At 45.6% G+C, this 13,420-nt stretch overlaps 2 protein-coding genes across 9 annotated transcripts in view; one reads left to right on the top strand and one right to left on the bottom strand.

Annotated features, from left to right (window-relative positions):
* The window catches only part of PIGN (phosphatidylinositol glycan anchor biosynthesis class N), an 80,768-nt gene extending 75,916 nt beyond the window's left edge, over positions 1–4,852 (bottom strand). Inside the window, exons 1-3 of one of the 5 annotated variants that reach the window (XM_081918174.1) lie at positions 4,658–4,852; positions 3,735–3,948; positions 1,034–1,085 (exon numbers count right to left, since the gene is read on the bottom strand). Coding sequence is in view for 1 of the 5 variants with exons in the window: in XM_081918171.1 (XP_081774297.1) it covers positions 3,742–3,806 (65 nt within the window). In the remaining 4 variants the exon portion in view is untranslated. Of the gene's footprint in view, positions 1–1,033; positions 1,098–3,734; positions 3,949–4,657 lie in introns of all 5 variants that reach the window. The other 4 variants (XM_081918173.1, XM_081918171.1, XM_081918172.1 and 1 more) reach the window with 4 other exon arrangements.
* A 97-nt stretch (positions 4,853–4,949) lies between these two features.
* Positions 4,950–13,420, top strand: part of RELCH (RAB11 binding and LisH domain, coiled-coil and HEAT repeat containing) — a 62,239-nt gene continuing 53,768 nt past the window's right edge. For 2 of the 4 annotated variants that reach the window (XM_081918158.1, XM_081918156.1), the window contains exon 1: positions 4,953–5,571. In XM_081918158.1, the coding sequence (XP_081774284.1) occupies positions 5,055–5,571 (517 nt within the window). In that variant the 5' untranslated portion in view covers positions 4,953–5,054. Of the gene's footprint in view, positions 5,572–13,420 lie in introns of all 4 variants that reach the window. The other 2 variants (XR_014170165.1, XM_081918157.1) reach the window with 2 other exon arrangements.

The raw sequence follows: 13,420 nt of genomic DNA, 5'->3' as shown, positions 1-13,420 counted from the left end.
TGGACAGGGTAAAGTGGGCTGTGATGTGCTGGAGAGTGGGCAGGTGCTATGCTTCCTAGGCCATGGCAATACATGCCTTAATCCACCAGCTGACAGAGGAAGAGGCTGCCTTTCCTAGAGAAGTGGGAGAAGAAGACACAAGGATGGAGTCAAAGAGGCCAAGAGCCTCTGTTCTGACAGGATAGTCTTTCAGAGTATGACTAGGCTGTGCCAGTTGTCCCAGGAATGAAGAGGTCTGGGGCAAAAAAAGACTGAAGGTCCCATTACTGAGCCCTATGAAATGGAGAATTTACTTTTGGGACGAAGGAAGTGTTAGCACAAAAACACCACCCCATCCTTGTGGAAAGTGTGAAGATTTGTAGTTATGGGAATACAGTGGTACCTCGGGTTATATACGCTTCAGGTTACAGACTCCGCTAACCCAGAAATAGTACCTTGGGTTAAGAACTTTGCTTCAGGATGAGAACAGAAATTGTGCTCCGGCGGCGCAGCAGCAGCGGGAGGCCCCATTAGCTAAAGTGGTGCTTCAGGTTAAGAACAGTTTCAGGTTAAGAACGGACCTCCAGAACGAATTAAGTACTTAACCCGAGGTATCACTGTACTGAACCTTGCTGTCCCCTCTGTTCTGCATGAGAGTGTGAGTTCAAGAATCCTTGGAACACTGAAGACTGCCACTGCTTGCCTCTTCAGAGTGTTAGGCCTAAGTCCTTGGCCAAGGCCCTGTTGTAGGATACAAAGATCCTTGACTCTGGCCTCGGAGATTCTAATGGTTGAGGCTTTCCTAGGGTGCTGATCACAGTAGGTGAGGTGCCAAGCTTGGTGAGGTGCATGGCTAGGTAGACAGGTGGCGCTGGGATGAACAAGAAGACCTTGGGTGAAGCTGGTCTTTTTTTTAAGAGGGAGAAACCCAAGTGGAATTGCTGCTAGACGCAGGATCTCAAGTAACCACTTGTGCACGTGCCTTCCCATAACTCTACGATGGGAGATTTAACTGCTGAGGACAATAATCGTACAGTTAAGATAATATACTCACCAGACCAATGAAGAGTTGCATTGAAACTCAGCCCACAATCATTGCTTGTTTTCTTCCATCAGCCCTAGTCCAGATCATACAAGGGGGAAAAATGAGCTTGGGGTGGAGCTCTCCATGTTTTTCCTTGTGGGGGAGCTCACCTAATGTGGTGGTGGAGGAGGAGGAAAGGGGGTGTTTGGGCAGGTAAGTGAAAAATAAATCTATTTCCAATTTAAATGACTTCCAGATGCCTTGACCTACCCGAATATGCCTGAACTTGTATTTCTACCAACAGTCTACAGTGGTACCTCGGGTTACATATGCTTCAGGTGACATACGCTTCAGGTTACAGACTCCGCTAACCCAGAAATAGTACCTCGGGTTAAGAACTTTGCTTCAGGATGAGAATAGAAATCGTGCTCCGGTGGCACGGCGACAGCGGGAGGCCCCATTAGCTAAAGTGGTGCTTCAGGTTAAGAACAGTTTCAGGTTAAGAACGGACCTCCGGAACGAATTAAGTACTTAACCTGAGGTACCACCGTACATCATAGAATACAAATAGTGCAGAAAACACTGTTGTGTGCACTGAAAACCACTAGGGGATGCAGTTGCTAAGAAATTGCTTTCTAAAAAATTAGCATCTAACATTTAGGTAGTGCAAACATTACAATTTCAAGCTTTCTATTAATTGCATAAAACCTTAGACTCTACCCTATAGTGTAGTTGGGGAAGGGTCATAGTTCAGCGGTAGAACAACTGTCTTGCATGTAGAAGTTCCCAAGTTCAATCCAACAGTGGCATCTGCAGCTCTGGCTGGGAATGTTTCCCGTCTGAAAGCCTGGATAGCTGCTGCCAGTCTGTGCGTACAATGCTAGGCCAGATGGATCAATGGTTTCAGTTAGTATAAAGCTGCTTCCGCTGTTAGCTCAGTTGGTTAGAGCATGCTGCTAATGAGCCCAAGGTCATGGGCCAAGAGGTCTTCGATTCCTGCATTGCAGGGGTTGGACCAGAGATCCTCAGGGTCCCTTCCAATTCTACAATTCTGTGATTCTGTGTTCCATGGTCTGTGAGTTCTGTTCCCCTTAAAAGCCTTATTTATTTGCTTATTTTGCTTTAAAGTATATATAAGACTACTCAGAGGTTTTAATTATTATTATTACTTATTGGATTTATATACCGCCCTATACCCAGAGGTCTCCGTGCGGTTCACAGATAAAAGGGCAGTTCACAGAACAATCTGAGGTTTTGATCCTTAAAGTCTGCTGGCAGCTATTGCAGCTAAAAAACCCTATTCTTTGAACAAAGCTTTTGTTAACAGGAGTGCTTAATGTCTTATTGTGTTTTTATATTTTGCTAGAGTTTTTATATTTTGCCCCAGAGAGGCTGGGGCAACCCAGTCAGATGGGTGGCAAATAAGATAATAATAATAATAATATTTTATTTATTTAGTAGGAGGAGGAGTACAGTGGTACCTCGGGTTACATACGCTTCAGGTTACAGACTCCGCTAACCCAGAAATATTGCTTCAGGTTAAGAACTTTGCTTCAGGATGAGAACAGAAATCGTGCTCCGGCGGCGCAGCAGCAGCAGGAGGCCCCATTAGCTAAAGTGGTGCTTCAGGTTAAGAACAGTTTCAGGTTAAGTACAGACCTCCGGAACGAATTAAGTACTTAACCCGAGGTACCACTATAGTAGTATTCTGCCAGGACACAAAATGGCAGCCCTGATGTATTCAAAGCTGCAGGGTTGGTGCGCCAAGCTTTGCGGCAGATCTAAACCAGAGGTGGATTTAGGGGAGCGCAATCAGTTCAGTAGCACTTGGCCTAGAGCCTCAGGGACGCCACAACCATGATGCAGAATGGAAAGTGAGAGGTAGGGGGATCCTGAATTTTGGGGCCCCACAGGGCACCACTGACATTTGAGACCCCAAGGTCTGCTACTGTCTAAACACTCTTCCCTCCCCCAACCGGTGACTAGCAATGGTGGGGAAGACAAGCACAGGGGAGCAAGCAGAAGAAGCAAAAAAGGGGAGAAAAATGGAGGGCAAAGAACTGAGAGGAGAACATACTAAGGATCCCAAGAAAGGAAATACAGTGGTACCTCGGGTTAAGTACTTAATTCGTTCCAGCGGTCCGTACTTAACCTGAAGCACGCCTTTAGCTAATGGGGCCTCCTGCTGCTGCTGTGCCACCGGAGCCCGATTTCTGTTCTTATCCTGAAGCAAAGTTCTTAACCTGAAGCACTATTTCTGGCTTAGTGAAGCGTACGTAACCCGAAGCGTATATAACCCGAGGTACCACTGTAAAGCACTCATGGGCTCCAAGAAGACAGAGGCGAAGGTGGGAGAGGGTGGGTGAGTAGGGAAGCACCAAACTCGCACAAAACACATTACAGAAAGGCTGCAGATGAGAACCAATTTTTTTCAGAGGGAAAAAAGGATCCCAATCCCCCAGCCCCCAACAGCAGGCAGTGATGGAGAGATGACCCTGCCCCGATCCTTCGTTTAGCAAGAGGCGTCATCCCCCACCGGCAACATCTGGCAAACAGCCTTTCACGAGTTGTCGAGGGAGGATCTGCGGTATCAGTGGGTTTCCTGGGTGGGGAGAAGATGCGGAAGCGAGGAGAACAAGCCCCATTTACATCCGACCCCCAGCCAAAGCGTGGTCGCCTGCATGTGGGGCGGGGCGCGGGGCCTCGCGCGCGCACACGCGTCCTCCTCCACTACTCACACGTTCGGAAGCAGGCGCTTCTGCACCCTTACCAGGCACGCGTCAAAGGGCCTCGGGAAAGGCATCGCGAGATCCCCGGGGAAAGGGAGCGAGGAGGAGGAAGAGGGAAAAAGTGTCCTCCCCCGTCAATCATGCGTCTTGCATGTCCATGATGCACAGGTGGAGCTCAATGGGACAGGTGTGCACCCTCCTGCTCACCGCCTGTGCCTCCAGAGAGAGAAACGTGAAGAGTATAACGCACGTCGACTCTCCCAAACCTCGTGCTCGGGTTTTTTGAAATAGCCGTTTTGCACTTTGGGAGAAAGAGTAGTTTGCAACCAAACTATTGTTTGCTCCCATAACTATGGGGCGGGTTTGAAGTTGACCGCAACCCAGTTTGGTGCAACTGTCAGATCGGAAACCAAAAGGCTTCATATGCACCTGGTCAATTTCTGCACTGGATTTCGGCCAGGAAGGGATAAAACACACCGGCGCGTGTGGTGATGGCTGCAAAAGTGATTCTAATTAAACCGCCACATTCCCTTTCCCACCGCTGAATATTAAATTCCTTCCGAGATTCAAACCTCAAGCCAAAGCTTGCGTTTATTTAAATACAAACACGCTGGAGTTTTTGTTTTTTTACCGCTCTCAGGCTCCGCTTCAGCACAGTCCTGACTGTGTAGGAATAATAATAATAATGGACTACAATGCATCCCGGCCACCACCATCACACCGATGCAACACAAGGGGAACAAACATGGTCTCTGCATCCTCGGCTTTTTGTTTTGTTTTTTTTTTGCATTGTTTTGAGAAAAAAAGGTTATCTACCGCCTGAAATAAGACGCAGGATGCAATCTCATGTCAGGTAGCTCAGCGGGCCTTCTTCACAGGCAAGCGAGTTAAAACAGATATGATATGAATATGTATTTGCTTCTACCTTTTTTCCTCTTCTTTTTCTGAGCAACCCTAAAGCCTTGCTTTTTTTTCCTCCGTGGGCTCGTGGTTGTTTTCAAGCAGCTACCGATTTCTCCCCACGAGGAAGGAACGGGGAACAGCGCCCACGCCGACCAAACGAAACCTCCCGTATGTCCAGAAAACAAGACGAGCCGCCCCCTCTGTAGCTTTCGAAAGTCTATACCGCTCCGCGAGGACGCCGGAGACCGGAAGCATCCGGGCGGCAGCTCTCGCGAGAGTCGAGACCAGGAAGAAGCTGCGAGCTCTGAGGAGGGAGGAGGAGGAGGCGGGCGGTTGGTGGGCGCCGTCGGCTGCTGTGGTAACGGGGCTCTGTCGGGGGAGGGGGGAGCGCTGCTTGGGGCGCCTCCCCTGCTCCCAAGATGGCGGCGGCGGGGGCTGCTGGGGTGAACCCTTTCCTCAGCGACTCCGAGGAGTCGGACCCCGACGAGGCCCGGCCCGGCGGTGGCGGAGGCAGCAGCAGCAGCGACCCCGGCGGCGGAACGGCCGCTCCGCTCCCGCTGCCTTCGTCGGCCTGCTCTTCGCCGCCGCCGCCGCCGCCCCTACAGCAGCAGCAGCAGCAGCATCTGCCCTTGCCGCCTCCCTCCTCCCTGCAGGCCGAGGAGCCGCCTCGGGTCCCCGTGGACGCCCTGGCGGCTCAGCTGCTGCGCGACCAGTTCGTGCTGACGGCGCTGGAGCTGCACACGGAGCTGCTGGAGAGCGGCCGGGAGCTGCCCCGCCTGAGGGATTACTTCTCCAACCCGGGCAACTTCGAGCGCCAGGGAGGAGGCTGCGCAGGGGGGACGACGACGACGGCGCCCACCCCGCCGGCCTCGGCGGCCCCGGGGCTACTGGCGGGGGCCGGAGTGGGGAAGGAGCCCGGCGCAGCAGGACAGCTCCGTAAGTTTGTTTGTGGAGGGAAACAAATAAAATAATAAAATAAAATGTAGCTCAGTTCCGCCGACTTGGTTGACCTTGGCGAGTTGTTTTGGTTTCGATGCACTCCTCCTTTTTTTGCCTCCGATGAGCACCTGTCAGCTGTGGCAGGAAGGGAGGCGAGGTGGGCAGGGTTTGTTTTTGAAAGCAAGCGCTGGGTTTGGCACGTGTAAGGTAATGCCCGTGTTGGGTGCATCTTAAGTTAGGTCAGTAAGTTAGCACCATCATATAGTTCAACATATGCAGTGCTTTTTTTTCCTAGGGAAAAGGGGGGTGGGGAACTCACCATGAAGTTTTTTGCAGGGCCGTTTGCAGTGCCACCCACACACCCGACTCAAGCAGACAGTGACCTGGATTAGAATTGGCTACAACTTTATAGATTAATAATAATAATAATTTATTATTTATACCCCGCCCATCTGGCTGGGTTTCCCCAGCCACTCTGGGCGGCTTCCAACAGAACACTAAAATACAATAACCTATTATACATTAAAAGCTTCCCTAAACAGGGCTTCCTTCAGATGTCTTCTAAAAGTTTGGTAGTTATTTTTCTCTTTGACATCTGGTGGGAGGGCGTTCCACAGGGCGGGTGCCATTACTGAGAAGGCCCTCTGCCTGGTTCCCTGTAACTTGGCTTTTCACAGCGAGGGAACCACCAGAAGGCCCTCGGCGCTGGACCTCAGTGTCTGGGCAGAACAATGGAGGTGGAGATGCTCCTTCAGGTATACTGGACCAAGGCCGTTTAGGGCTTTAAAGGTCAGCACCAACACTTTGAATTGTGCTCAGAAACGTACAGTGGTGCCCCGCAAGACGAACGCCTCGCAAGACGAAAAACCCGCTAGACGAAAGGGTTTTCCGTTTTGGAGGCACTTCGTAAAACGAATTCCCCTATGGGGTTGCTTCGCAAGACGAAAAAAATCTTGCATCCCCCCCGCGGGTTTTTTTCGCTTTTTTCTTCCTTTTTTAAAGCCGCTAAGCCGCTTAACAGCTGATCGCTGGAAGCCGCTTGACAGCTGTAGCGCTAATCCGCTAAGCTGTCAATGGGCTTGCTTCGCAAGACGAAAAAACCGCTATACGAAGAGCCTCACGGAACGGATTAATTTCGTCTTGTGAGGCACCACTGTACTGGGAGCCAGTGTAGGTATTTCAAGATTACAGATATAGGCGGATATTTGGCTCAGGCATTGGGTGTTTATCCATTCCAGCCCCCCCCAAAAAAGACTCAAAAAAATTATTAGAATTTTTAAATGTAAGGAAACTCAGTTTTCCCGTGTTCCTGCTTAAAAATACTTTTAAAAAACCCTGGTCAACATGGTGTTGTTTGCCACACTTAGGGAGCAGTCCTGTAAACAAGGAGCTGGTATGAATGAGCCGGCGCAAAGCTACTCAGTTCAGCAGTGGGGCTACTGCTAGCAGAGCCCACCTAAGCCTGGCAGAGAGAAAACAAACTTTTAAAGTAGTGCTTGAGATGCACCACCCATTTTGATGCCTTAACATAATGCCAGGTTGCCAGGTCACACGACTGAGCTGAGGACCCATCCTCAGTGGTCCTGCCTCTGCCACACTGCTTTGTCAGGGCTTACCCCAGTTTAAGAGCCTCTGAGCTCTGCTCAGCAAGCTAGGTCCCAGCTCACCTGGGATGAGAGAGATGATACTCCCTGGCTGAGTCCAAGGAGTAAGTAGTTAAGAGAGTATAACTCCCTCCCAGCTCAGCCATCCCAATAGATCTTGCTATAGGTGAAGAGCTTGCCTTAGTGGGAAGATGGGTTGTATGATAGTACTATTAAGACTGGAACCCTATGCATACTTACCTGGGTATAAGTCCCATTTAACTCAATGGAAATTACTTCTGAGTAAATATAGGTTGGGTTGCAGGTCATCAGCCTTCATGCAGGTATATTACTTTGACAGGGTTGCTAGGTCAGAGGCTATTGCTTCTAAACATTAATGATGCTGGATTCTTGTAGTCATTGCCATCTTCTTATAGCATCTGTTTTTAACAGTATAGAATTGGATGTACATGTTGATTATTCACACATCTGTAGAGGTGGCAAGAATAGCCATGACTATTCCTGATCTGTGTGGGTTTTGCTTTCTTTTTGCAAGGCTAGATGTTGGGTTGGGTCAGGTTCTTCTGAATCACTTTCTACCTTATAAAAGTGAAAACTGACTCCCCTGTCACTTGCAGTTTGGTGCTGAATCACCAAGCCAGGGTTATCAGGAAAACCCAAGGAATCATAACCAGTTAACATTGGGTTACATCCAGGCTCCTGCTCTTGTAATGGGGCCTCTTCTTCCTCCCCTTCCTCCTACAGCCTTCATGTGCTTCCAGAATTTGCTTTGGAGGGCTGAGGAATGTTCTAGAGCAGACATTGGGAGCATTCAAGGTGCTGGAGCAGGGAAGAAAGCTAAACTAGAAGTCTCATTGTGAAGTGGATTTCCATTGTGCAAGTGGGCAGTCATCATTGGATGTTGCTCTTTATATCACAATAGTAGTTGGCCAAATAGAAAACACTGTGTTCATATTACTTGCTTTGTGTTTAGTTCCTTTAAATAACTGGCATGATGTTGTTTCATTGCACCCATGAAACAGTACCTTAAGTACTAGAAGTGGCTATTGACATAATTTGCCATAAGTGTTAGTGTCTTGTTTAATGATGGAGGCATGGCTGACGCTGAGGCATTGAATTGGGAAATGGGTATTCCTGTGGAAATGTATTTTGTTGGAAAGGTACAGTGAGCATTCGGGTATGCACAAGTATCTGCAGAAACTCAAATTTGCTTGAAATGTTTCTACCATTGCCAGGATATAGATACAGAAGCTGTAGGATGTGCCATTGTATTAGTTTTATCTATAGGGTCAATAGGATTATGTTGTGTTCTGGATAAAATGAAAATAACTTGGGTTAATCATAAGACACATTGGAGTGATAGAACTTCCCAAGTACATCTCAGAACTTCCTGAGTTACAGAACTATCCACATTGGCATTTCAATAAGCATTATCAGATGCTTGGAAGACAAGTGTAGGTATATAGGGAAAATATTAATATATTGGACAATTTTTGTTCTTTCCAGCTATTACTCTTAATCTGTATTCTTGGAAGTAAGAAGGAACAACTAGTCAGTTCTGACGAAATGCTGGGGTCATGTTGACTGTTCATGTGACTATTCCATTCTCATGATCAACTAACTCAGGTGGGAGCATTGCTTCCTTCTGTAAACTGGAAAATTGCAACTTGAAATCTGGGTCACAAAAGTTAAGCTATAATTGTGTGTCTGTTCTCTGCCTCCATGTTATGCTTCTCAGAAGTTAGACTTACTCCCATGAACAGATCTTAACACATGTGTTCACTAGCAAATTATAAGAATCAATTTTTAGAATTGTATAGGTGGAATGGACCCAAACTCTGTCTTAAAATGCCTGTTCCTAAAGCAAGTATGGAAACATGGTCCTTGAAGCTACTTATGTACATAACTCCTGGTTCCCCCCCAGTATTTAGAGGTGTTAACCATGCTTAGTAGCAGTACCAATATATTTTTGCACTAGTATTAGTGTGGTATGACACAAATGACAGTCTATTATTTGATACATTTTGGGGTTAGGAAGCGGCTCAAGGAGCTGCAAATGCATATCTAATGCCTCATATCTAATTATACTGAATGCTATTTTGCTTTCAGTCTTTAGCACCATGTTGGCATAAATACAGGTGTGATACTGATCTGAAAGTACAGTTATTCTCATCGTTTGATAGCTTTATTAACATAAATTATTGTTTGGGTTGAGACCATATTAATGAAGAATAGATACAGTACCTCTGTCACATTTTCTGACATGTTTTATTCAGTGTTTGCAACAGGGTCTTTTTGAATTTATGGTGGCATTCTTGGTTTAGCTAAGGAGAAATGTTCTTTGGTATTTTACCCTATAAAAATGTTCAATTATACTATAAGCTCCTTTTTAAATAGGAAGAATGCCAGTAGGGGTGAAATTTTCATTTATTGTTTTGGCACTAACTTAAGAAGGTGGAATCACACCACTGTCTCCCTTCCCTCCACATGTGAAGGTGAGAAGTAACACTTCCCAGTTCTGAAGAAATCTCAGTTTCCTGTTAAATCGGAACATGGGAACTGCAGTTTGTTCTGGACTGAGCCTGGAAGTTTTACATTTTCATTGCACATGCAATCAGGAGGAAGGAAGGAGGAAGAATACTCTTTTTTGTCACAACTAATAATGCTTTGTGGTTATATCCAAACTGTGCCTTAGTGTATAGATTTACTTTTAGATGAAATGATCACTGAAGGTTGCACCATATTGTGGGCAATCGATCCTAGAATCCTATCTGTCTAGGAGCTTCAAATCCTCTTCAGGCATTTTCCATGTGTAGATTCTATGCACGGAGAAGGGACAACAGGATTGTGCCCCTGATGTTTTCCATAGCCTTAGCACACCTCTGGGTTTCTCTGCGTTGACATGGATTTATGTCTAGCACAGGGATTGAAGACTTTTTTCAGCCCAAGGGCCACATTGCCTCATGGGCAACTTTCTGGGGGCCTCGTGTCAGTCATGGATGGAATGATGGATGTGGCTCTTTACTTTTGTATAGCTGGCTACATTCCAGTCCCTCAAAAGCCAGAAGTTTCTACTTTTACACCCATGCACATATCTTTCCATTCAGGCAAGCAAGAGGCATTATCACAGTTCAAGGACATATTCCAAGCCAGGTAAAAGAATTCAAGGAGAGCTTGGTGCAGGGCTGGTGAAGGGTGTGACCTGGAGAGAGTCCTGAAGGTCAGATTGAGAGGCCTGCAGGATTGCATTTGGCCCACAGGTTCCTCACCCCTAGCATAGTGAAAGCCTAACAAAGGCCAGAACCCCTATGTGGTATTGACAAGCTGGAACAAGTAGAGAGATGGGCAATCAAGATGATTAAGGATCTGGAAACCAAGCCTTATGAGGAATGGTTGAGGGAGCTGGGTATGTTTAGCCTGGAAAAAGAAGAGACAGAGAGATCTGATAGCCATCTTCTGATATCTCAAGGGCTGTCACATGGAAGATTGAGCAAGCTGCTTTTCTCCTGCTCTGGAGGGTAGGACCAAACCAATGGCTTCAGGTTACAAGGAAGGAGATTCTGACTAAACATCAGGGATAACTTTCTGACAGTAATAACTGTTCAAGAGTGGAACAGGTCCTTCAAGAGGTTGTTGACTCTCATTCCTTGGAGGTTTTTAAGCAGAGTTTGGATGGCCATTTGTCATGGATGCTTTAGTTGAGTTCCCTGCATTGCAGGGGGTTGGACTAGATGACCCTTGGAATCCCTTCCAACTCTACAATTCTATGATTATAGGTGATTCCAGGTCCCAAGTGTGTTTAAGGAGTGAGGTAGTAGCTGCTTTTGTTTAAGATTTTGTTATATGTAAATCCATGGAAACACATGGCTGTCCAGGCAGTGTGGACACGCAAGACATTGAACAGAGCAAGCAAAGCCAGCAGCACAGTTCTACTGCCTCTTTCTCTAGGCATTGGTTTTTGACATGGAGGAAACCCGGATTTTAGGATCTCTCAATTCAGCCCTCTCTGCCCCCACAATTGCTTACTTGGAGAGTATATGGTTGAGCATTGTTCTATCTGGAGATCTGGGAGTTATGCACTATTCATGAGGAATGGAAACGAGGTGGTAATAGTGGAAAACAAGACTATATTCAGAAAAAGTGCTGTTTTTGTTGAGTGGCTACTGTGTTTTTGTAGGTTAGTCTAGCTTAGAATTATTAAAAGTCCATTCTCATTAAGGCCAGCATTTGTCACATTTCCGTAACTCATACTCTACAGGCATGAACAGTATATAGTAGTTTACAATGCTGTAAAGTTGGGTTGTAATGGTTAGTAAATATTTGTAAGATTTCAGATGTATTGTGTTCGTGTCATTTAATGAGTAGCATACGTTCCCTTTTCTGTTTCTTTTAGACAATTTTCTTCTAGTATGCTACTGTCCGCTTTGACTCTGTCCCAGGACAGCTAGCAGCAGAATGATGTACTCGTGTAAATGCTTCTACAGCATTTACCCTGTTGGTCTGTAATTCAGGTGTACTTGACCAGAGCTAAAGACTATCTAAGAAGAATGTATGCGGAAGAAACTTATTGTATTCCATATTTTGATTAGGGCATAACCTTTCAGATATTACTAATCAAAATTGCACTCATTCTAATTCTAACATGAAAAGTAAACTAAGCACTTGCTTCCTTTGAGCTACTGAAATACAAGTGTTTACAAAAGTGAGGAGTTTTCTCTTTATCCCTCCCCATTTCTTGTTCACAGCAATCCAGCCTCATTTATTAAACCCCCAAGGCGCCCGCTTTTCTGACCCCCTCCCCTTGTTCTAATCCTGACAATTACAGCTGAAGGGATCCAAAGTTATATTCCAGGCTTAACAGAGTTAAAGGCACTGTAACAATTCTAGGGCTTGAGTTTCTTCAAGGACTTCAGAACATTTATAGTTTTGGGAAATGATGGGCTTAACTACTTCATATTCCTCAGAGATGCCTCAGATAACAACTCCCAGCATGCAATAAGGAAATATAATTACTCCTCATATGCACAGTAGCTTAAAACAGAACCAGAGAAGTGGAAGTATTGACTCTAGCAAGGGAAATCAAGTCTGTTGTTGAATAATTAACCACTGAAAAAAGTTTGCATTGGAAAGCACATGATAATCTGCTGTTACTGTAGAATTATGTTTTCATCTTGAGAAACAAGGCTTTATTTAAAATCATTCCAGCTTAGTACTTCAAGAAGGACATTAGATTATTACATAGTCATCACACCTAAATAGGATTGAATGTTCATCATATTATGCAGCCAGCTAATCATTTTGCATTCCATTTTCATTTTCATTGCAGCATCAAAAAAGGGTCGTAACTCTATGATAGACTAATTTTGGTTTATTGTAATCAAAGTTCTAGTCAAATAAAACTTTCTGGGTCCGTCCCACCACAAAAAAAAACAACGCTTTCCAAACTGATTCAGTGCAACAAGTCCAGTATAAAACATTCCAAGAAGCTCAGGTTTCTTCTGAAAAGACTTTAAGTTCACTTAGGCATTGTCTGATGGAGGATCAAATATTTGATTGATAATTTTTAATAAAATTGGGTGCTGAATAATTAGAATGCAGTATCTCTTCACTAAAGTTCAGTAGTTGGTCCACAAACCCATAATGGCATTTTATGCAGAATTACAGAAGGACCGGAGGAGGAAGAGATGTAGAACTTGAGTCTCAGCGCATGCTTACCAATTTAATAACTAGGAAAGTCACTTTTTTTCTTGCAACCCAATCTTAACACTGGCATTATTGATTTTTCTGCCAAGTGATTTGCTCAGCTGAAGCCACAGCTAAAGCAGCGTATTTGTCTGGGGCAAGTAGCAGTTGTCCCAGCAATTGCTTGCAGTGAGTAGTAGTAATAAGCTGAGTGGCAAATGCCTGGTCCATATGTTTATGGTAAATCAATAAAAGAATAAAAAGGCAAATGCTTGGGCCTGCTTAACTTGTCAACTCCTTGCTCACAATGGTTGTAGGCCAAGGTTGGCAATCACAATAGTGTTGCACTATTTTTATCTAAGCAAAATGCAGCGCTTCACTTTGAATGCTGCCTCCTGATGGTGTGTGTGTGTGTGTGTGTGAACATATGGTATATAGGCTGGCAGTACACATCAAATTCAGCCCCTACACACATGCTCTTCATAAATGTGTACACCTACTAGAAGATACACCCAGATCGGCAGCAGTCATTTTAGTCTTTTGCACTCCCCTGATGTTTC

This window comes from Podarcis melisellensis (genome assembly GCF_964234715.1).
Source record: "Podarcis melisellensis genome assembly, chromosome: 7".
Lineage (NCBI taxonomy): Eukaryota > Metazoa > Chordata > Lepidosauria > Squamata > Lacertidae > Podarcis > Podarcis melisellensis.
The sequence above is the reverse complement of the archived record's forward strand: the minus strand, read 5'-3'. Positions and strand labels throughout refer to the sequence as shown.